Source organism: Macrotis lagotis, chromosome 1 (assembly GCF_037893015.1).
Source record: "Macrotis lagotis isolate mMagLag1 chromosome 1, bilby.v1.9.chrom.fasta, whole genome shotgun sequence".
Lineage (NCBI taxonomy): Eukaryota > Metazoa > Chordata > Mammalia > Peramelemorphia > Peramelidae > Macrotis > Macrotis lagotis.
In genome coordinates this window covers 140,188,004-140,213,240 of record NC_133658.1, presented here as the reverse complement: position 1 = coordinate 140,213,240, position 25,237 = coordinate 140,188,004, and the positions used below count along the sequence as shown (strand labels likewise).

The window sequence follows — 25,237 nt, the reverse complement described above, 5'->3', positions numbered from 1 at the left end:
TTTGTGGATGCTTACTCTTTCTGATCTGCCTGTTGTCTCCATTAGATTGTAAGCTCTGGAGAACAGGGGCTGCTTCTTGCCTTTCACTGTTTCACTGTGCCTAGCACATAATGGGTACTTAATAAATGGAGATGACTGACAAAAATAGAGAATAAGCTCTAGTAGGTTTAACCAAGATGGAAAGGCTTTGAATGTGACTAAAGAAACATATTAAAAATTATATACTAAGAACCTGTTAGATTTTTACTAGGAATGCAAGTTTGGCTCAATATTAGAAATATATGATGAGTCACAATAATTTTAAAAAATCATATGGTTATACTAATAGATGTTGAAAAAGTTCATAAAAATGGAACATCCATTTTTTTGTAAAAAACACTAAAAAAACAGAAATGTAAATGAACTTTTCTTGAATATGGTAAATATACCTACCTAAAATCAAGAGTCAGCATTATATGAAGAAATGCTAGAAGACTTTCCAATGAGAAAGTAAAAATGTCCATTATCACCACTATTATTTGAATATGGTACCAGAAATGCTAGCTATAGCAAGAAAACAAGAAAAACAAATTAAAAGAGTAAATATAAGCAAGGATGAAACAAAATTAATGGTTTTTGCAGATGCTATGATGATCCACACAGAGAAACCTAAAGATTCAACTAAAAAATTGTTGTGATACAACAAAAACAATGACAATAATTACTAATTAATAAATATTAATGTCAAATTTTTAAATAAAAATAAAATTTGAAATAAAATAAAATGTAATGAGATTACAGCAATATATCACAAAGCTCTTACAGTATGACCATGCTGGATTTATGCCAGGAATGTTCTATAAGTATAGTAGATCATATCTGTTAAAAACACTAGAAAGCACAAGAATAAAGAAAACTTTTCTTAAAATGATGAGTGGTATTTATCTAAAACCAAGAGCTATTATATATAATGGAAAAAACTAAAAGCCTGTACTAAAAACCAGGGGGAAGTAAAGATATCCATTACCCTCATCATTATCCAATTATTGCACTCGAAATACTAACTATAGCAATAAGACAAGAAAAAAAGAGGAAACAAAGACTACTTTTTATAGATGCAAAGATGGTATACTTAGAGAACTCTAGAGAGTCAACTAAAAAATTAGTTGAAACAATTAACTTTAGCAAAGTTGTAGGATATAAAATAAACCCACAATAATCATCAGCTTTTCTAAATATTACCAACCAAACCCAGAAGGAAAAGACAGAAAAATTCCATTTAAAATAATTGTGGACAGGAGGAAATTCTTGGGAGTCTATGTGCCAAGACATACATAGATCTAAATAACTGAAGAAATGCTAATTGCTAATCATTGGTAGGCTAAGCCAGTACAATAAAAATAACAACACTTAAATTAATTTACTTATCCAGTACAATAAAAATAACAACACTTAAATTAATTTACTTATTCAGTGTCATACCCATCAAACCAACAACAAATTATTTTATATATCTAAAAAACAATAAAATTCATCTGAGGAACAAGAATATCAAGGCTCAAGAATATCAAAAGTCAAGAATACAAACTGAATCAATAAAAAAAGATGAAAGGCAGCCTAGTAGTTTCAAATCTGAAACTATTATAATCATCAAAATAATGATACTATATAACCAAAATTAAAAGGAAAAGCAGAAAACCAAGGGGAAAATTTGCAACAAATATCTAATAAAGGTCTCATTTCTCAAATACAGAGAGAATTGAGTCAAATTTATAAAAATGCAAGTTATTCCCCAATTGATAAAGGATATGACAGGCTCTTTTCAGACATAGGAATCAAAACAATCTATGGTCACATGAAAAAATATTCTAAGTCACTATGGATCAGAAAACTGCAAATTAAAACAACTCTGAGGTACCTCCTCACCTATTAGATTAGCTAATATGACAGAAAAGGAAAATGATGGATATGAGAGAAGATGTGGGAAAAGTGGGACACTAATACAGCTGGTGGAACTGTGAACTGATCCAACCATTCTGGAGAACAATTTGGAACTATGTCCAAAGGGCTATATAAATTGTGCATACTTTTTGATTCAGCAATACTATTGCTAGAGCTATATCTTGAAGATATCCAAATTAAAAAAAAAAAGTAAAAGGACCTATTGATACAAAAATATTTACAGTGAGTGGCTAAGAACTGGAAATCAAAGGGAAGCCCCATCAATAGAGGACTGTCTAAACAAGCTATGGAATATTATTGTGATGGAATATTATTGTGCCATAAAGAAATGACAAGGAGGACAATTTCAGAAAAACCTGGAAAGACTTTTAGACATATGAACAAATGATGCAAAGCAAACAGAACACTAGGTTAATGTTGTATAAGCAATAGCAATATTATATACAATGATCATTTTGACTTAACTATTCTCAGCAATACAATAACCCAAGACAATCCCAAAATACTAATGAAGAAGCATATTATCCACCTCTAAAGAACTGATGGTTTGAATATAGACTGAAGCAAGCTATTTTTCACTTTTGTTTCCATTCTCTTATTCAAGTTATCTTGTACAAAATGATAAATATAGAAATGCTTTTACAAGACTGCACATGTATCACCTATATGTAATTACTTACTTGTCTCAAGGAGGGGAGAAGGAAGAGAGAGAAGGATAGAATTTGGAACTCAAAACCTAAAAAAAAAATGTCAAAAATTGTTTTAATATGTAATTAGGGAAAAAATAAAATATATATTTTTAAAAAATCTGATACTGGATAAGAAAATGGCAGCAAAGTGGTGCTGTGGATTGAGTGCCAGGAAAACTCATATCCTTGAGTTCAAATCTGGCCTCACACATTTATTAGCAGTATGACCCTAGGCAAGTCACTTAACCCTTTTTGCTTCAGTTTCCTCATTTGACAAATAAACTGGAGGAGGAAATAGCAAACTATCTTAGTATCTTTGCCCAAATGGGGTCACAAAGAGGTGGACACAACTGAAATGACTGACAATTGGATAAGAAATATAATGAAATGGATTAGGCACACAAAATTCAGAAGCAAATGAGTTAAGTAGCCCAGTGTTTGATAAATCCAAAGACCCCAGCTATTAGGGCAAGAATTCAATTTGACTAAAGTTGCTGGGAAAACTAGAAAATAGTCTGGCAGAAACTATGTATAGGACAATAATATGTCATTACATATACCAAAATAAGTTTAAAATGGGTACATGATTTAAACCTAAAGGGTGATATCTTAAGTATGTTTATATGTTTCTGCAAGGCAATGGGGTTAAGTGGCTTGCCCAAGGCCACACAGGTAGCTAATTATTAAGTGTCTGAGACCGGATTTGAACTCAGGTCCTCCTGACTCCAGGGTCAGTGCTCTATCCACTGTGCCACCTAGTTGCCCCTAAAGGGTGACATCTTAAGTAAGTTAGGGAAGCAAGGAAAAAAATTACTTGTCAGAAAAGGGAAGATTTATGATCAAAGAAAAGGTAAAGAGGATCACAGAAAGTAAAATAAACTTGCACAAACAAAACAAAAACAAAGCCAAAATCAGAAGGAAAGCAGGAAATTTGGGGAGAAATTTTATAGCAAATTTCTCTGAATTTTCTCAAATTTATGGAAAACTGACCCAAATTTATAAAAATAAGAGCCATTTTCCAATTGATAAATGGCTAAAAGATATGAACAGGGAGTTTTCAGAGGAAGAAATTAAAGCTATCAATAGTCATATAAAAATGCTTTAAATAAGTATTAAAGAAATTCAAATTAAAACAACTTTGAGGTACCTCCTCACACCCATCAGATTGGTTAAGATAACAGTAAAGAAAAATGACAGATGCTGGAAGAGATATGGAAAAATGTGCACTGTGAACTACTCCAAGCATTCTGCAACAATCATTTTTTGGTAAGGTTTCAAATTTCACCTTTTTTTCTTCCTCCCTCCCCCCTCCCCCTGACAAAACAATCTAATATAGATTACACATGTTTATTAAACATACATTCATATCAATTGTGAAAGAAGAATCAAATCAAAAAGGAGAAAAAACAAAGAAGGAAAAAACTATAATACATAAAACAAACTTTAAAAACTAGTAAGCTTTGGTCTACATACAAACTCCAGTTTCTTTTCTGGATGTGCATGGTATTTTCCATCAAAAATCCTTTAGAATTGTCTTTGATTTTTGTAATGCTGAGATGAATAAATCCATCATAGTTGATCATCGCACAATGTTGCTCTTAGTGTGTATAAAGTTCCTCTGGTTCTGTTCACTTTGCTCAGCATCAATCCATAAAACAGTTTTCTGAAATCCTCATGATTTTTTACAGAATAAGTGATCCATCACATTCATATGCCATAATTTATTCAGTCATTCCCCAATTGATGGGAACTCCCTCAGTTTCCAATTTTTTGCCATCATAAAAAGAGCTGCTACAAATATTTTTGTACATTTAGGTTCTTTTTCTGTTTGTTTTTTTTTAGTCATTTGGGAATATAACCCTTGTAGCAGAATTGCTGGGTCAAAAGATATGCAAAGTTTTAGAGCCCTTTGGGCACAATTCCAAATTGTTCTCCAGAATAGTTGGACTAGCTGAAGTAAAATGGCTAACTTTTCTTACTTTTATCTTATTTTTAAAAATATATCTTATCTTTAATATCAGTTCCAAATTATTTCACTTCTTCCAACTCTCCACTACCCATTGAGAAAGCAAGAAACAGGGCAGCTAGGTGGCAAAGTAGATAGAGCACCAGCTTTGGATTCAAAAGAACCCAAATTCAAATCAGACACTTAACTGTCTATGTGACCTTGGGCAAGTCACTTAACCCTATTACCTTAAATTAAAAAATGAGAAAGCAAGAAATACAATATTCACACAGTGTCTGTCTCTGTCTGTCTGTCTGTCTCTGTCTCTCTGTCTCTCTCTTTCATTTCTACTAGAGGAAGTCCAAGCATTCTGAGGAACAATTTGGTATTGTACCCAAAGGTCTATAAAACTGCATATCTTTTGAACCAGAAATTCTGCTATTAGGGCTATGTCTCAAAGAGACTTAGGGAAAAAAAAAGGAAAAGGGGCCATATTGCACAAAAATAGTTAAAGCAGATCTTTTTGTGGTAGCAAAGAATTGAAAACTGAAGGGATCCCATCAATTAGGGAAATAGCTGAATAAATTATGGATTATGAATGTGATCAAATACTACTGTGCTGTAAGAGAAGATGAACAAAATCATTTCAAAGAAACTTGAGAAAACCTATGTGAACTGACAAAGTAAAGCAAGCAGAACCAAGAGAATGTTGTACACTGTGAAAGACTTAGGTACTCTGATCAATATAATGATCCATGAAAGTTTCAAAGGTCTCATGATGAAACATGCCATTCACACCTTCAGAGAGATAATTGATGGATTTAAGAGTCCCAACTGATGGGGCAGGTGGCGCAGTGGATAGAGCACTGGCCCTGGAGTCAGGAGTACCTGAGTTCAAATCTGGTCACAGACACTTGATAATTACCTAGCTGAGTGGCCTTGGGCAAACCATTTAACCCCATTGTTTTTCTCTTTTTTTTTCTGGAGCATAGCTAATATGAAAATATGTTTTACATGAGTTTTTATATATAGTAGGTATTGTATTTCTTGCCTTCTCCATGGGTAGTGGAGTTGGAAGAAAAGAAAGAATTTGGAGCTAACATTAAAAAAAAATGAAAATATTCTATGCAAACAAAATCAATGCAGTTCAGATTAAGAGGAAGAGGAAAATATTTTAACTGGGGAAAAACCTTTAGAGGAAATTTTTCTGATATTTGACATACAAATGCAAAGCAAAGTGATTTAAATATACAAAACCAAAAGCCATTTCCTTACAGATAAATGGTCAAAAGATATGACCAGGCAGTTCTCAAGGGAAGAAAGAATCTAAGCTACTAATTACCCCATAAAAAATGCTTCAAGTTACTAATAAAAATATAAATGCAAATTAAAGCAACTCTAAGGTTCCACTCACACCTATCAGACTGGCAAAGATGACCAAAAAAGCTCTCAGAATTCTGTCCACTATTGGAACAATGAATTAATCCAGCTATTCTGCAAAGCAATTTGGAACAATTCTCAAAATGTTAATAAACTGTGTATACTTCTTGACTCACTAGTATGATTACTATACACAACTCTAAAGAAATCAAAAAGAGTAGCTAGGTGGTGCAGTAGATAGAGCACCAGCCCTGGACTTAGGAGGACCTGTTCAAATCTGGCCTCAGACACTTAATAATTACCTAGCTGTGTGATCCTGTGCAAATCACAAAAAAAAAAAAAATCCTTAAAAAATAAGGAAATCAAAGAAAGAAAAGGGTGTATACATGCAAAAAGATAAATTTATAATAAAACCTTTTGTTGCAGCAAAGAACTAGAAACAAAGTAAAATATTCATCAGTTGGGGAATGGCTAAGCAAACATTGGGATATGAATTAATGGATATTATTATACCATAAGAAATGACAAAAGGAATTGATTCAGAGAAATTTGGAAAAATTTGTATGACTTAATGCAGAATGAACAGAGCTAGAGTAATTTATATGATAATCACAACATGTAATAAAAAAAACTTTTAAAGTCTTAATAACTCTGATCAATGTAATAATGACCAACTATTAAATTCAGAATACAAATGATGAAGCGTGCTAACAATTCAGATTAAATTTACAGAGACATATATTTTTAAACATGGCTAATACATGAATTTATTTTACTTGACTATGTTTACCTGTAACAATGAAGGATTGGTTTTTTCTTTTATTTTGATTTCTAAGAAGGACTGGATTTAGGGAAAACAGAGACTAGTAATTTTGATATCAAAAAAGAAAATAGAGCCAGTGAAGTATTTTAAAGGCATTCAAACTTTTTCAGTGAAGTTCCTCTCTCCAATGAGGCAGATGCCAACCCATTCAAGACTGCCTATGATGAGCAATTTTTGCCCATATACTCCCCAAAGTTTGCTGCATTTAGGTCTATGGAATATGTAGAAGGCCTTGTTTCCTCCAGACATTAAGATATAATCTAATCATCCAACTTTTATCTCCTATTCTTGCCATAGAGCCATCCATCTTCTCTACCATACAATTTCTTTTTTCTTTTTTCTTTTTTTTTAGGTTTTTGCAAGGCAAATGGGATTAAGTGGCTTGCCCAAGACCACACAGGTAGGTAATTATTAAGTGTCTGAAACTGGATTTGAACCCAGGTACTCCTGACTCCAGGGCCAGTACTTTATCCACTGCGCCACCTAGCCGCCCCTTCTACCATACAATTTCTATATGAATTCTTTTATTCTAATTCTTTGAAGTTCTTCATTGGTTTTATGTTGCAGCCCACTCACATCAACTACCATGTGCCTCTCCATGGCCCTTTGTGTGATACTGATTTCTAGTTCCTTGGCAGCAATGGTTTACTATATATCAACACTAGCAAAATGTTAATACCAAAAGGATGGGCCTTAACTTTCATAGGAATCTTAGAATTGGTATAAGAGCTTTGTAAATTTCTTGAAAACAATACATCCCACTCTACTCCTTCCACTCTAGAACCAATTCTTTATCCATCTGTACTGCCTTTCCCTAAAACATACTGTTGGAAAAACTCTAGGGTGTCAATCCAAATGAAATGAATGTTGGAATCTGGAAAACCAATGTTCTTCATCCACTTGGTTTTCTTATGTGGATAAACTAGTCAAACTTCTATGAGTGATTTACAAAGAGCCAAGAGGCTCTGCAATGTTCTGGTCCTCAATTTAATCAATACCATGTCACCCACAAAAAAGTAGTATCTGGAGGACTTGATTCTCCACAAGGAATCCTTCTTTGACCTGGAATCTGCACTAGCACTCCATCACAATAGTAAATACTACTGTTATGAAGTATGTATAAATGAAATAAGAATCAAATGAGAGAAGAGCTACTTATGTTGGCCTAACAGAGAGAAATTAGTACTGAAAGAGAAACTTAAAACTAAAAAATATCCTAATAAAAATTTAAGATGAGAAGAAAGGTAATGACAAGCCCTTGGCTAGAGATTATTTAAAACACACCAAACCCAAAGAGTATATATTTATAGGAGCTAACTGCACTGGATACAAGTAGAGACAAGCATGCTTATGGATAAGTCTTAGTTATGACAGAAACACAGAACCTCAATAAATCAAATTACTCACCTCAACGCTTGGAGGAATTTCAATAGGCATAGGATTCACATCTACCAGATAGAAGGTACGGGACAACAACAACAGAGAAGGAGGGACATTCTCTTTCAGATGGAGGTCCAGCCACTGAAGAACAGGAAAAGAATAAAACAACAGAAAAAAGCTCTGAACTATGGTCAAAGGACTACAAAACGATGCACACCCTTTGATCCAGCAATACTACCAAAGATCATAAAAAATGGGGAAAGGATACACATGTACAAAAATATTTATAGCAATGGGGTAGCTAGGTGGCGCAGTGGATAGAGCACCTGCCCTGGAGTCAGGAGGACCTGAGTTCAAATTTGACTTACTTAGCTGTGTGACCCTGGGCAAGTCACTTAACCCCATCACCTTGCAAAAACCCATAAAACAAATTTTACATTTCATATATATATATATATATATTCATTCATTTTATAGCAGTTCTTTTGTAGTTGAAAAGAATTGGAAATTGAGGTGATACTCAACAATTGAGAAATGACTGAACAAGTTGTGATATAGGAATATAATGGAATATTATTATTCTGTAGGAAATCATGAGCAGGCAGATTTCAGAAAAACTTGGAAAGACTTGCAAACTGAATGAAATAAACAAAATCAATCAGGAGAATAGTAACAGCAACACTGTGTGATGATCAACTGAGTCTTAACTCTTCTTAGCAGTACAATGATTCAAAACAATTCCAAAAGACATTTGATGGAAAATACTAAAGAAAGGACTGTGGAATCTGACTGACTCCATACTATTGAAGCATACTATTTTCACTTTTTTGTTGTTGTTTTTTCTTTTTCTTTTATGTTTTTTTTCTGTTTTGTTCTGATTTTTCTTTTACAACATGACTAATGTGGAAATATGTTCAACATGACTGTATATGTATAACCTATATAAGACTATTTGCTGTTTTTGGAAGTGGGAAGCAAAAGAGGGAGGAAAAAGATTTGAAACTCAAAATCTTATAAAAAAGAATACTGAAGACTATCTTTACATGCATATAATTGGAAAAAAATACTATCAAGTGCCAAAAAAGGAAAAAAGAAAGAAAAGAGCCCAGAAGCTGTTCCTTGCCCCTTTAAGTTTCTCTTTCAGGTGTTCAAAAGACACAAAACCCGCTTGTCCCCAAAGTTCTATATTTTTGATATGCTGATGTTCTTCATTTCTTCTTTAGCAATTACAGAATTATCTGTAAAAGACCTTAGAGATCTAGTCAAAAATCATTCATTTTACAGGTGTGGAAAATGAAATTTGAGAGGTTAAATAACTTACTCATATTCACACAGATAGTTAAGTGGTGATAAAACCAAGGTTAGAAACCCAATGTCTGTGTTCTTTCTACCACATCAGGCTCTCTCTCTAAATAGAGGAATAAATGAAGTCACTAATGTCATAGGTGAAAGATGAAATAACTGAGGAAACAAAGATTGAAACTTCTGAGCATATCTATTTTATTAAGCAATGTATGCCAACTTCCCAACAAATCAAGACCAGCAGTCTTCTTCAGCTTTGGCACTCTTCCTAATTTCTAATTGGAAGAAAGATTAGGGACTTTCTAAGTTGGGAGGAGTAAACAGATGCAAATTCCTGAATCGATAAAAAAGACTTGTCCCACTTCCCCCAAGTATGTATGAACAATCAAAGAAACATAGAAACAAGTGATTGATCAGTTTTCAGATAAGTCATTTAGGCTGCCTGAGATATAAAAACTGTGGGAAATCTTGGGATCTTTCTGGGTTTCTGGTCATCATAACCTGGGTTTCTAAGCAACAAGTAGAGCCAGGTACACAGGGATAGATTCAAATAATACAACAAAAATCTCTCACAACTCCTACAACTGAATAGTTTTGGACTAGATCTATAAGTGAAAAGAAAGGAAACTATGTTAGCTCTAGAAATGAGTCACAAGATGGAGGCAGTGTGCTTCATTCAATTCTCACCACCTGCTGCTCCAAACCCCTCAATTCCCTCAATAAGAGAAGCCACTGTCAGAACAAGACTTCAAGTGGTTCTGATGTGAGGTTCCTTTCTCAAAGTACTGAATTTCTCAAAGTACTGAATAAATACTTTAAAACATGCTCAGTACCTATGGATCTGCTTATCCCCTAAAGAAAGGAATGAACTAGTTGTGTTGGGATGTTCGGGAAGGCAGACTCTGGGGATGGGTTCATGTGCCAGGGCCAGGCTCTGCACCCTTCTATATGTCACTTTTATCCTAGAACCAGGGCTGGCCTTTAAAGAGTGGAAGCTCTGCTAGAGTAATCATTCAGGAAGCACTGTTCAGTGCCTATCACAGACCAGGCACTAAGGATACAGAGACAAAAGTAAAAAAAATTTCAAGGAGCTTCCATTTTACTCAGGGAGACAGGCAAGATCAAGAGAAGTTACAGTGACTTTCAGAGGAAGAGTTCAAGCAGCTGGGGAGAGCAGGAAAGAGTTCAAGTAGAAGCTAGTATTTGAGGCCTAGAAGGAAATTCCATAGGAATTTTAAGGCATAGAGGTGAAGGAGGGAAATACCTTTCAGGTCTGGTAGAAAGCCAATGCAAAGGGGAGAGAGAAGGGAACTAGTGTTTTTTTGTGAGGAAGAGTAAAGAAGGGCAAGTTGGTTGAACCTCAGAGTGGGTGATGAGGATAATTTGTAATAAGGTTGCAAAAATAGACTGGGGTCAAGTTGTAAAGGGTTTTCAATGATAAACAGAAAGGTTCATATTTGCTTCTAAATCATAGGGAGTCACTGGAGTTTACTGAAGAAAAGTATATAATATGCTCAAGCTTTCTCTTAGAAAATTCACTTTGGCAATCACTTTTCCCTATCTTGCTAACTTCTGCTTAAGGGTCTGCTGAAGTTACTGAAGTTAACAAAATTTTTATTAATAAAGAATAATGGATCAAGTCTTTAGCTTAAGCTCTTAGGTTAAAATGCAAAAAAATTAGTCTGAAAAATGGGTCCTGGCTCTTGAGTAGTACCTGGGTTCAAATAACACCTCTGATGCTTACTGGCTGTGAGAGCTTGGATAAGTCATTTAACATCCTAGATCTTCAGTTTCCTCATATGTAAAATGACTATACAATGAGTAAACTCTGAAAAGAACCCCAAAAAGCTGCTACTTGCCTGTGTAAGCTGTTCTTTCAATTTCTTCTCACTGAGACCCAGTGACCTCATCCCTCGGGCTCTACAGGCACTTTGGAGTTCAGATACGCTCAGGGAATTCACTCCTTCTTGGGCAATTATCTAAAAGGAACAAAAGGGTTCCAAGTTCACATGGGCAGATATAGCCAGAGTATGACAAATAGGGTTACTGCTTCCAAGTCTGTAGTTTATGGGGGCCTTGAGCTGTTGCAGTTACATTGTTACATCAGTTTGTAGTAGTAGAAGGAGAGGAATAAGAAAAGGGGGAAGGAGAGTCCTCCCTTTCCCCAGAATATTAAAAGATCTGAGGCATTCAAATGAATCCATCACCAAGTTAAAAATTCCTCTTCCCACATACAGTACTTCTAGGTAGTATAGAACCTTCTGAGGATATCCCTTTATTTTTTTTGGCTCTCTCTAGGGTTGTTCCTGACATTTAGTTTCACCTTCATAAAAATGTATGTTAGAAAGGATTTAACCCAAAATTCTCTATCTAAATTTCAAAACTACCCTCAAATGAGATTTGACATTTATATCACTTAATGAAAAAGATCCCTCTGACAAACCTCTAGAGCTGATGCAGTGATATTGAAAAAAACTAAAGAGAAACTATGCTGGAGAGAACCAAATGTTTCTGAAAAATCTTCCCTTCTAATCGCCTGCCATTTAGAGAATTATCAACATTTCTTCCATCTTTTTTTTAAGTAGTCTGCTTGGTTCTTGTAGCCAAGGTAGGATCTTCCCCAATTTTTTCAAATGTTTTGATTTTTGTTCCCCTAAAACTATTACATTGTGCTCAGCCACTTTCCCCATGATACCAGATCTACCAGCAGAAAACAAATTTGGTTAATAAGTGGCACAGCAGGAAAGGAAGGTGGAGAGCTTTCCCAGTTGGTATCATATCAGGATCCCAATTCCTATTCCTCCTAGCAGGTCCCTACCTGTTCTGAAGTAGTCTCAGATAAGATACTGGGAATTCGTGACAGTTGTCATACCCTTAAGGATAGAATTCAGAGAATGACAAGCTGTTAATGATTTTAAGTGAGAGTCAAAAGACTGATCGGTGCCATGAAGGGGGACAAAGAGGGAGAGTAGTTGCTTTTCATTTATCTTGGCAGCACTTGAGGTAAATACTTCATTACAAAGCTAGCCCAAGATAAAGAAAATTTCTTGATGACTCCCTAAAACTAGTTAGGCTCTTACTTCATCATCAGCTTTTATAGACTTCAGTTTCATCAGAAGTTGAAAGCGCAGTAGGTTGTTGGTTCCAAGAGTTTGAAGTTCTAGGAGTTTGCACAAGGCAACCAGTTGAGCTCGGTCTAAATGTTCCAGAGTTAGATCAACCTCAAATAGTTTGGAAAACTGAACTATCTCCTTTGTGCTAGGTGTATGACCTGTCTGGACCTAGGTATTGAAAAAAAAAAGAGGCATTAAAATATGCTTTCTACTTCTTTGAGCCTCCCCCAGAGTACCCTCTGGTTTAATGTCACATTTCCAAGGAGAATCTCCAAGCTCTTACTAATAGTAAGCTATATTTTTGCTGCATTCTGAAATTTATTCATTAGCACACCAAATGATGACCAACAAATTTCATTTGTTCATTTGAATATGTATATGTAATGCATATTTCTTTCACTTGATCATATTCATATTCTTTCCTCCATTTTCATATTCCTCCCCACTTGAAATTATTTGTATAAAAGGCTGACACCTGCTTTATATAGGATGAAAACTTTGTAGAGGCTTCTCCTAATTTGGAGCCTTTTCCCAACTTGGCTCTGTTCCTCCTTGCCATCTCTGTTATAGTTTCTTGAAGAAATGTTGCTAGTTCCACCTTTGCTTTCATTTTCTTTCTCTGTTTTTCTTCCTTAATGGTAGAAGAGGGAAAGAGAATATATTAATCTTTTCTCCTTTGACTGAGCTCTAACGAAAAATGCTGAGAGAAGAGGGATCATCAGTTTAACTGGACACAGCTACTTCTCTCATGGACACTCCTGTGTCCTGTCAGAGACAGCAGTCCATTCGGTTTTCTGGTCTCAAAAGAAAAAGCCCAGAGGAGTTCACAACAAAATTTCTCAACAGAGACTATATCTGGAAAGTAAAAGCCCAAAGAGGAGGGCAGAGAAGCAGCCAGAAAATAAGTGGAAGTGTAACGGAAGTTTAAGAATTTACAAGCTATATAAGATAAAAGTGGCAATATGTAGAGATTGTTATTATTCAGTAACCACATTTTTGGGCAGTGATTACCTAGGTTAAGGATGATAGGCTCTGTATCCTTCAAGTGATTCAAAAGAGGCAAAAACTTTGCTCTAAGATTTGCAAGTTAAATGTCAGTTGAAATCTCCCCTCAACAAACTTAATATACGTTATTAATATTGGATGAGTATCTTTAAACCCATCACTTTAACTATAGTGGAGACTATGAATTGAAAAGAATTAAGTGGTGTTTGGTTTTTTAAAACTTCAGTTCAGAATGCTAACTTTTTTTGAGTTAGTTGTCAGTGAATTTAGGTAGCTCATTCTAATTTTAGTTCATGATTCCAGAAGTTATAGTTCTTGGTAGATTTTCTAGAGATTAGAACTAGGGATACCCTTCAGTTTCATCCTGAGCATTATGTCTCAAAAATATAAACTATTTACTATTCGTGATTCATCTATTTACATAGCCTCTCTTCCCTTGAAAAAGTTCTGTGTATTTACTGCCTAAAACATATGGCTTCAGGTTTTATTGTCTTTAGAAAACTGACAGGCTTATATTTTAAACTGGGTGATTTGTACAGCTGCTCGGTTATTTTTCCTTACTTCAAGTCAGGGTAATTCTTTTAAAAGGCAAGATCTTACCTTGATGGTTATCAGGGAAAAGCATGTCTGAGGTTCTTTCCAAGAAAATGAAACTGGGGGCAATATTAATGTCAATTACCTTTTATAGTCACTCCTTCAACTCTGCTATAACCCCTGATACATTATCGGAAGTCCATATTATTGACAACAGATTATGATTATATTTTGGACAATTCCCCTAAATGTCAGCAGGTATGTTTAATCAAGACACGTTCCCAAATAAATCTACAAGGAGACTTCACTTTCTTTCTTTTTTTGTTGAGACTTTACTTTCAACCTTCATTGAACCATCCCAGAAAAGTCTACAAAAATATAATACAAGCTACCTCTTTTGAAGGGTTTCCATACAATGAAGGATTCACCTGGGTCACAGTTCAATTTATTCATTTCTTTAAACTAATATAATAAAATTTGAACTTTATTTTTTTAAGGGAAAAAACTAATTAAGGTACTGATATACATACCTTTTTGGATTCACTTTCAAAAGTTGATGGCAACATATCTGGAAAGAGTTTCAGAAATACTGGCAATAGGAATTCCATGAAGGGCACAATTATGAACACGATAAATGGAACCAGGCGGAAGAGATCAGCACACGTTCTCAGCAGCTAAAGAATTAAAAGCATATGTAATATTCATTCTTTTAAGATGTATCAAAATGTTGCTTTGGGTTGCTAATGTGTTAAAAACCCAAGATAGATTTTCTGCTGCTGCTTCCAAAAGAGACAGGATGTTCCCCTTCCCTAAGGCTCTGTATGGATATTTATTATAAATTGTCAGAGAAATCTTTTATATTAATCAAAACCTGCTAATGGGATCTCAATGCTTTCATCTAAAACAGAAACCTTTACTCTAATATTGAATTATGTTCTAACATTATTTCTAAATACATATAAATTTGAGATACTACTAAGTTTGCACTTAGAAGGACAATTCGTATCTGAAGTCCCTTAACACCTTAGAAAGGCTGGAAAGCAGATGTATGCCTTTTCTCTAGCTAAACAATTGGAAGACAGATTAAGTGACTTGTCCAAAGCTATATAGCAAGTCAGTAAAGAACTCAAGAGTCTTAGTCCTTTCTTTTCACTAACAAAAAAAAATCCCTTTGAAATTTTAACATGTTAGTTGTATTCAAAATTTGGTTCCCAAATAGTTAGTTTCAACTTCACCCTTCCTCTTGCCTACCCTTCGTCTCTCTCGTCTGGTCAGCACCTGTCCATGTAATAGTCTCCGTACCATCCTGGCAGCAACTTTGGTGTCGATCCAAAGCAAGTAAAATCCATTGTAATAATGTTTAAGTTCATCCACAATTTTTTGTCTGAAAGATCGCTTAACCTCCTCAGTCTTAATCCCTGTTTCTTTTGGGGTTTGGGGGTTTGCTGTTACTGATTTTTCCATGGTTTGCTTAGGCTTATCTGGGAAATCTTGAAGCCAGCATGTGGATGTATGTAGCTTTCGTATTGCTTTAGTTCGTAAATGAGGTAGTTTGCTGCTTGACTGAATAGGATACAAGAATTTTTTGCTTCCACAGTTCTTCACATAGTTTTGATTTAAATGGGAGTCTGTCAGTTGAAGAAATGAAACTGATGGGGAATATCGAGGGTAGCTAGGGTAGATAAAAAGGTGAGGACCTCTAGAAAAAAAGGAACACTGCTGAGTTAAGCATATACTTTTATTTTTACAAGTTTAACAGTTTTTTAAAAGGTTTTTTTTTTTTTTTACTTTTTAGGCACAGTTTATATATCCACTTAAATGAAATCAGGAATTTTAATCCCGTATTATAAGAGCAGATAACATAAAATGATTGGCTATTATAATTTGTGGCAGCATTCTCTGAGATAGAATTAAACAATTCATCAGAAATGTTAATAAGAAATCAATTTTAACTTGAATAAGAGAAAAATTGCTGATGAGGGAAAAATCTTTGCATCAAGAATTTCTGATAAAAGGTCTGACTTTCAAATTTAGAGAGGATTTATACTAAGATATAAGGATCTTTCAGATTCAGTTTCATATATATATACACATATATATGTATATTATATATATAAAACTGAAAGGATTCATATAAATCATCTAGTTGAATCCTCTTATTTTGCAGAAGAGGAAACTGGAGTTCAAAGAGATTATTATGTATGACTTGTTCAATGTCACTTAGGTAGTGAGTGATAATATTAGGATTCAAACACAGTTCCTCTGATTCCAAATCCAGCTCTCTTCCCTCTGCATCATGCTGAATAAGACTGAGATTCATTCCCTAATAAAAGGTTTTAAGTGGTCAAGGGATATGAACAGTTGACAATTTTCAAAAGAAATATAAATGATTAATAACCATGTGAAAGCATGCTCCAAAAATACTAATAAGAAAAATGCACATTAAAATAGCTCTAAGGCTTTAACCTCATGCCCATCAAATTGGCAAAGATTATAAAAGATAGAAGTGTCAGGAAGACAAACACACTAATACGCTACTGATGAACTGTAAATATAGATCCAACCATTCTAGAAAACAATTGGAACTCTACCAGATAAAAGACTTAACTGTCTATAGCATTTGATCCAGCTTACTACTACTACTATGCACATACCCTAAGGAAGACACAAAGGAAAAGATGTGTTATATATATATATATATATATATATATATATATATATATATATATATACACATATATTCACATGTGTGTATATGGAAAAATTTTGTATGTTAGTAATAAAAGGGGAAACAAATGGAATATTACTGACCTGTAAGGAACAACATATATGAGGAATCTACAAAAAAATTGTATGATAATGTGGGGCAAATTAAGCAGAACCAAGATAACAATACATACTATATTCAAAATAAAATCAAGGAAAACAACACTAAAGGACAAAAGAACTCAACATTAACGCAATGACAAATCTTGACTTCAAAGAAAAGATGATAACATATACCTCCAACTTCTTAGTAGACAGGTGGTAGACTACAATGCATAATGAGACATATGCTGTCAAATATGGTTAATATATTTGTTTTGCCTAGCAATATTTCTTAGTTATAAGGGATTTCTTTAAGGAAAATACTAAGAAATAACAAAAATGTAGAAAAATAGAACTTTAAAAAAGATGCTAATAGGGGCAGCTAGGTGGCGCAGTGGATAGAGCATCAGCCCTGGAGACAGGAGTACCTGAGTTCAAATCCAGTCTCAGACACTTAATAATTACCTAGCTGTGTGGCCTTGGGCAAGCCACTTAACCCCATTGCCTTGCAAAAAAAAAAGATACTAATATAGAAGTCCAATTCTGGGAATAAATTGCTATCATAACAATTAAAAGTTCTGAAAATGGCTAACCCCACTGTCAAAGAACAGGTAAAATTTTAGTGTTGATAGCTACTCTGCTGGTTAATATAAACACTGATTTAATGAAACACTTTAGTTTCTCTCTAGTGACTAACCAATCACACAAAAGCATTTATTACTTTGCACAGGGTCAGGAACTTCCTCAAGTAATAAGCACCTAAAGAGTATTCTTCACTTAAGATTCCTAAGAGCTTTATGAACATGAATCAGAAAAATCCAAGACAGAGGTACATTCCAGGTTTTTAACATCCCATATCTCAAGTTAGACTAGTATACCTGGTTGTTTAAAAATAAAAATGAAACTAGTAGACAAAGAAACTTCACATAAGATAGTTAACAGTCCATCTTTGCTCTGATTCTTTTTATAAGTACAAAATACTGAGAAGGCAGCTCATTTTAATTCAAAGATTTCTATACTTGGAGTCAAAAGACTAAATTTGAATCCAGGATGTGAGACTAATTTGTTGGATGAGTATGAACAGATTGTTAGTCTTAACCTCGTTGAACCCCAACTTCATCTGTAAAATAGGGATATTTACCATAAAGGAGTGCTATGAGAAGAGATTGAATGTAAGCCTTAAAGTGCCATAAAAATATGAAATGTTATAACCAGTTATTTTGCTACTTGTAGTACTGAAATGTATTATGTAGCATTTGTTGTAAATCTACAACCATAAATTACAACTAAATCACTATAAGATCCTTTACAACTCCAGCACATCTATAATACACAATTCTTCAAAAAAATATATAACAGAATGCTTAAAACTTGTAAATAGTTCACTGATCATCTAAACAAATTCTCTCAATTAGGCATTTTTAAGCATTCATTTGAAAGGAAATCGAAAGCTTTGAGTGAGGTTAAAGAAATGTGTCAAATTTCTAAAACATGAAAATGAAAATATTGGGAAAATCCTATGAAATAGGGAAAAACACTTAAGTACTGGGGTCTAGTCCTAGCTATGCCACTAACTTGTTATTAAAACCTTGAGAAGAATGCTTCATCTCAGAAACTAAGGCTGTAAAATAGAGCTCGGAGATCCCTAAATTTACACCCAACTCTCAAATTCAATGAAATATTTCCTATAAGTATGTCAAAAACTTCCAAGTCTTACCTTGTTCTAGCAATAGCAAGGAGTATTTTACAGCCATAGAAAGCCATATTTATATTAGTTTCAACTGGTCAACCGAGGGACCTAGGAAAAGGAGTGGGATATATAGTTTAGTATTTAAAAAGTCACCAATTATAAAGATTTAATTTTGTAACTACTACAAAATATTAAAACTCCAAGTTCAATATTCCTAACAATCATAAATATACTTGCCTCTAGCCTAGACAGGGCTGTTTTGAGATGCTGAGCCTGTGGAAGGCAGTTGTCATGCATCTGGAAAAGCCCTGGGTTTACAGATTCAGAAATCTAAGTTCAAGTCCTTGTGTGTAACCTTAGAAAACTCACAACCTCTAGTGCTGCAAAATGAGAGGAATAATAAACCTTAAAAGACTACATCAATGTCATCTGTTACTATTTCAGATAATCATGATGATCTGGAGAACCAGCAATGTTTTGATTACTTTTTAATGGGTTCCTGTAGTAACCTGCTTGCTCAATTATGAGATTTTCCAAGTATCTGGACAAAGTACCTATGAACTTGTGGGCCATCGATTTATAAAGAAAATTCCCTATCATGTGCACTGTACTAAATTCTGGATTTGCCATTTCGACTTTCTACTCTTAATCAATCAACAAGAATCAAAGGTGATATTCTTTTTATTTCTGCGGTATATAGATCTACAGTTCTGTCCAGTATCTCAAATTAATAAAAAAAAGAAAAGGCGGGTCTGTGCTCTGGGCAGTTAAGACAAAGCCAAGCCAGAACTTGTTACATTTTAACTAAGGCTGCGGGAGTTCCTGTCTCCCCACCCCACACAGCCCGGACTGTCCCGCATCCAGTCCCAGCGGGGCCAGGGCAGGAGTGCAGCCAGGCTAGGAAATGCTCCTCCTGGCTCGCACCGCCCCAACCCCGCGCCTGGCGCCCCAACCCCGCGCCAGGCGCCCCAACCCCGCGCCTGGCGCCCCAACCCCGCGCCTGGCGGCTTTCCGTCCCGGTTCATTCAAACGCCCCTCCGAGCTCCCGGCGCGCAGGGAGGCCCGAGGCCGGGCAGGGGTCAGTTAAGAGGCGGCGCAAGTGGCGGCGTGGGGGGACAGTGGCGGGGAGGGGAGGAGGAAAAGGACGGGGCGCTTCCTCGGTCCTCCGGGTTAATCCAGATGGGTTACCTCCGCTTCTGGAAGCCGCATGACCCCGGTGCACCGGGTGTCCACAGCCCCCTCTGTCACCGGTGGGTGGGCGAGGCTGGGCGTGGCGCGGGCCCGGCAGCGGCGGAGGGGGCGGGAGGCGGGTAAAATGGAGGTTTGAATTCAGGGCTCGGGGGAGAGCGGGCGCAGGACACTGCAGGGCCGGAGCCAGAAGAGCCGGGCGAAGCCGAGGAGGCTGGGCGCCGGCAGGAAGGGCGGCGGAGGGGCGCTGGGCTGGCCCAGGCGGGCCGGTCCCGTCCCCTCAGAGGCGCAGGCCAGAACCGCTGCCTCTCCCCGCCCCTCGCCTTCCCGGCCCGCACGCGCCGCAGCCGCGCCCGGACAGACCCGCCTCCTCCGCCATCTCCATGGTTCCACCCCCCACTGCTCCCCGAGACCGTTGTGATGATTGACAGCTGCAGCAACCAGCGAGCACGCGGGGTCTCTAGCGGGTTGGGCCCCTCGGAGCCGGAGCCGCCCCCAGAAGGGCCTGGCCTAGTTCCCGCCCAGTGAGTGACTTCCAGGATGGGGTGCTGCGGACAGGCGAGAGGTGTCTGGGCTCCCGGGCCGGGCGCCCTCCTGCCCCATCCAGAGGGAACGCTGGATGAATCCTACCTTTCTCCATCCCGCGGGCGTAGTTTACGCAAGTCGCCATGGCAACCACGGGGGGGGGTCGGGCACGACATCCCTTATTATAAGCCCTTTATTCCTGACCAATCAGACGCACGAAACCCCACTGTGTGCCCTCTAACAGACTTCAGCCGCCCTTCAGAAAGGGCTTAATGCGAAGCAGCTAGACGGCGCAAGGCTTAATTCGAATGTGGCCGCAAACACTTGGCCCTGCCCAGCTTTGTGACCTTGGGCAAGTCGCTTCACCCTGATTGCCCCGCATCCAGGGTCATCTCCAGGACCCTGAAGGAGAAAGTGAGGCACCCCCCCACACACACACACACACAGACTCGGATCCCATGCATCTGCAGGCCATGGCATCACCTTTGAAAATGAAAGAGAATATCATTGGCAGCAGCTTTATCAATTCGAACCTTGAGGGCCTCTAAAGAAAGATGTTTTGCTAGACCTCCGTGCCACTACTGATTTTTGTCTGCCCTCATTTGCTTCCCTTTAGTCTTGATGCTACAGGCACCGTTTACCTTCAAATCCTTTAGCCCCACGCCCACTTTTCCTAATCCTTGCAATATGTAGATCCTCAATCCTGGGTACTCCTTCAACCCTTTCTCCACACCATCAGTGTTGCTGGAGGAAATCATGAAATAGTGCTGATTAGATCCACCACAAATTCAGACTAACTGCAACTGAACCCTCAACCAGTGTAATAAAACCTTTTGTTAATTTCTTAATTATTATCATGGTCTCTGCAATAATTGGGGTTTTTTTGTTTGTTTTGTTTTTTAGTTTTTGCAAGGCAAATGGGGTTAAGTGACTTGCCCAAGGCCACACAGCTAGGTAATTATTAAGTGTCTAATGCTGGATTTGAACTCAGGTACTCCTGACTCCAGGGCCCTACTCTATCCACTCCATCTAGCTGCCCCTAATGATTGTTTCAAATCTCTCTCCACTGCATCAGTAAAAAAAACTTGTATTAGACCAAGATGATTGAAAATATCCATCGAAACTCCATCTTCCACATCTCTCTTATTTCACACTTCAAAACCTGACTGCACCCATCTTCTCTTCTGTTCATCTCAGAGGATAAAATAGCCCTTTTATCCAATGCTTCCATTTGTGCCTTCCATTTGTGCCCTTGAGCCATTTATTAATGGATTCATTTATTCAGTGATCATTAAGATCATACTATGTACCACATATTATACTAAGCATTGAGTATACAAAGACAAGAGTCACTAAAGTCATAATAATCAGAGGCCAGGTAGAGCCAAGATGGCAGAGTAAAGACAGGAACTCCCACAAGCTCTCCCTCAGACCACTCCAAATACCTTTAAATAATGATGCTAAACTAATTCTTAGAATGGCAGAACCGCCCCTCCCCCCCAAAAAAAAACCTGAGTGAAACAATTTTCCAGCCCAAGACAACTTGGAAGATCCAAGAGAAGGGTCTATTACACCTGGTTTAGAAATGGCTTGTGCAGCCCAGCCACACTGGAGCAAAGCAACTCCAGGCATCCAGGAACAATTTGCAGTGTGCCTGGCAGAGGGCCAGTTTTCAGACTTCTCAACCCAGCAATTGTCAAGGACTATTGGAAAGTTCAGCAGGAAAACTCTACCATATCAGAGTGAGAACAGAGTACAGGCCAGCTCAGACCTCAGAGCAGGCCCAGCCCCAGGAACCAGGAATAGGCCTGGGGAGCCACCCAGCAGGGAGCCCCCTGGGCAACTGATTCCAGAGTTCAGTCCACAGATGGTAAGGAGGTTGGGGAGATTGCAGAGGTCTAGTCAGATCCAGATTCTAGTCTGGGGCTCTAGTCTCAGGAAAAGGATCTTGACTGTCACTGTAGAGCAGGGAATCTTCAAGGTTCCAGGGCAAAAAGGAGTGCTTTTGATCATCTACAGATCAGATCACAGGCTAGAAGAACAGTCAGCATCTCATAAGACCCCGGGGGGGGGGATTATCCCTGAAAATCAAGGGAGATAGAGGAAAAATTGGGAAGAGAAATGAGAGCAATGTGGGAAAATCATGAAAAGCAAGTGAGAAACTTGGTGAAGGAATTATTTTAAAAATACTGAAGAAAATATGTTTGAGTCAAATGGGAAAAGCAATACAAAAGAAAATGAGAATGACTTAAAAAGCAGAATTGTCCAGATGGAAAAGGAGATACAAAAGCCCTCTGAAGAAAATAACCTTAAAATGTAGAATAGAGCTAAGGGAAGTGGACTAGAAATCAAGAAACAATAAAACAAAACCAAAAACAAAAATGAAAACTAGAAGAAAACTGGAAATACTTCATTGGAAAAACAACTGACCTGGAAAACAGATCCAGTAAAGATAATTTAAAAATTATTGGACTTCCTGAAAGTCATGATAAAAAAAACTCCTAGACTTCATTTTTCAAATAATAATCCAGGAAAACTGCCATGATATCCTAGAAGCAGAGGGTAAAATAGAAATTGAAAGAATCCATGATCAACTCCTGAAAGAGATCCCAAAATGAAAACTTACAAGATAATTATAACCAAATTTCAGAACTCCCAAGTCAAGGAGAAAATATTATAAACAGTCAGAAAGAAATAATTCAGATCTCATGGAACTACATTCAGTATAACACAAGATTTAGCAGCTTCTACATTAAGGTCTCATAGAGCTTGGGACATGATATTCCAGAAGGCAAAAGAGCTTATATTATACCCAGTAAAATTGAACCTTTCAGGGGAAAAGATAGACATTCATTGAAATGGGGATTTTCAAACTTTACTGATGAAAGGACTAGAGATGAACAAAAAAGTTTGATCTTCAAGTACAGGACTCAGGGGAAGCATAGAGAGGGTGGATGGAAGGGGCAAATTATGAGGGACTTAATGATTTTGAATTGTTTGTATTCCTGCATGGGAAGAGGATACTGATAACTCATTTATTAGGACAGAAAGAGCAAATATAGACAAGGCACAGGAAGGGGGGGGGGTTGAATTTGAAGATATAATTTATTAACAAGATTGAGTTAATGGTCAAGAAATGAATGTACTGGGGAAAAGGAGAGGAGAGGTAGAATAGGGTAAGTTATTTCACATAAAAGAGTCAAGAAAAAGCTTTTGCAAAGAAGTGGGAGGGGGGGAAGATAGGCAGGGGTGAGTGAGTCTTTTTTTTAGTTGTTTTTGCAAGGCAGTGGGGTTAAGTGCCTTGCCCAAGGTCACACAGCTAGCTAATTATTAAGTGTCTGAGGCCCGGTTTGAACTCAGGTCCTCCTGACTCCAGGGCTGGAGCTCTGTTCACTGTGCCACCTAGCTATCCAGAGTGAGTCTTTACTCCCATCAAAAGTGGCTCAGGGGCGGCTAGGTGGTGCAGTGGATAAAGCACCCGCCCTGGGGTCAGGAGTACCTGGGTTCAAATCCAGTCCCAGACACTTAATAATTACCTGTGTGGCCTTGGGCAAGCCACTTAACGCCATTTGCATTGCAAAAAAACCTTAAAAAAAAGTGGCTCAGAGAGGAACTAACATACATACTCAGTTGAGTATAGAAATCTATCTTATCCTAGAGGAAAATAGGAGAGGAAAGGGAAAGGAGAAAGGATGCTCAGATATATATATAACACACTTTTGAGGAGAGACAGAAGAGAAAGAATAGAATAAATGGGGTGGGGGGGATTGAATGGAGGGAAATACAGCTAGCAACAGCAACTATAGGGAAAAATATTGAAGCAACTTCTCTGATGGACTTCTGATAAAGAATATTATCCATTCCCAAAGAAATAACTGACGGTGTCTGAATATAGACTGAAGCACATTTTTTTATTTTTTGTCACTTTATTTTTTCTTGAGGTTCCTCTTTCTTTGTGGGAGGGAGGATTATGTTTCCTTTTAGAACATGACTATTGTAGTAATATGTTTCATGGTTATACATTTTTAACCTATACCAAGTAACTTTGATTTCTCAATGGGGGGAGTGGGGTAGGAGGAAGGGACAGAATTTGGAACTCAGCGTTTTGGAAGTAAATGTTGAAACTTGTATTTTTGTGTTACCAGGGGGCAAATTTAAAAATAAACTTTAAAAAATAATTAATGAGGGGGCAGCTAGGTGCACAGTGGATAGAGCACTGGACCGAGAGTCAGGAGGACCTGAGTTCAAATCCAGCCGCAGATACTTAATAACTACCTAGCTGTGTGAATTTGGGCAAGTCACTTAACCCCATTGCCTTGCAAAAAACTAAAAAATAATTATAATAAGGTCATATATCACATAACAGAAAGTGCTCTAAGCTGGGAGCCAGAAGACTAAGGTTCTAACTGACTTGCTATGCAACATTAAATGCTCCAAATTTCTTCATTTATAAAGTGGAGATGAAGACATCTCTCTTGCCTACTTTATTTTGATTTTTGGGGGGGGTTTATTTTTGTTTTTGTTTGTTTTTTGCAAGGCAATGGGGTTAAGTGGCTTGCCCAAGGCCACACAGCTAGACAGTTATTAAGTGTCTGCGGCTGGATTTGAACTCAGGTACTCCTGACTCCAGGGCCAGTGCTCTATTCACTATGGCACCTAGCTGCCCCCTTGCCTACTTTAGAAAGTATATTGTGAGGATGTAAGATTTCATGAAGAGAATTCCACAAAATAATATAACTGAAAAGCACCCCACAATGGTAGACTATCATCATCACTCCCCCCCCCCTTTTTTTAGGTTTTTTGCAAGGCAAATGGGGTTAAGTGGCTTGCCCAAGGCCACACAGCTGGGTAATTATTAAGAAACTGAGGTCGGATTTGAACTCAAGTACTCCTGATTCCAGGGCTGGTGCTCTA

At 37.3% G+C, this 25,237-nt stretch overlaps 1 protein-coding gene across 9 annotated transcripts in view; it reads right to left on the bottom strand.

Annotated features, from left to right (window-relative positions):
* The window catches only part of LETM2 (leucine zipper and EF-hand containing transmembrane protein 2), a 31,905-nt gene extending 11,485 nt beyond the window's left edge, over window positions 1-20,420 (bottom strand). For 5 of the 9 annotated variants that reach the window (XM_074208842.1, XM_074208845.1, XM_074208843.1 and 2 more), the window contains exons 1-8: window positions 19,799-20,204; window positions 18,638-18,718; window positions 15,364-15,811; window positions 14,643-14,786; window positions 13,049-13,204; window positions 12,541-12,741; window positions 11,320-11,439; window positions 8,186-8,299 (exon numbers count right to left, since the gene is read on the bottom strand). In XM_074208842.1, coding sequence (XP_074064943.1) covers window positions 8,186-8,299; window positions 11,320-11,439; window positions 12,541-12,741; window positions 13,049-13,204; window positions 14,643-14,786; window positions 15,364-15,811; window positions 18,638-18,684 — 1,230 coding nt within the window. In that variant the 5' untranslated portion in view covers window positions 18,685-18,718; window positions 19,799-20,204. The other 4 variants (XM_074208852.1, XM_074208849.1, XM_074208846.1 and 1 more) reach the window with 4 other exon arrangements.
* Between the last annotated feature and the right edge of the window lie 4,817 nt (window positions 20,421-25,237).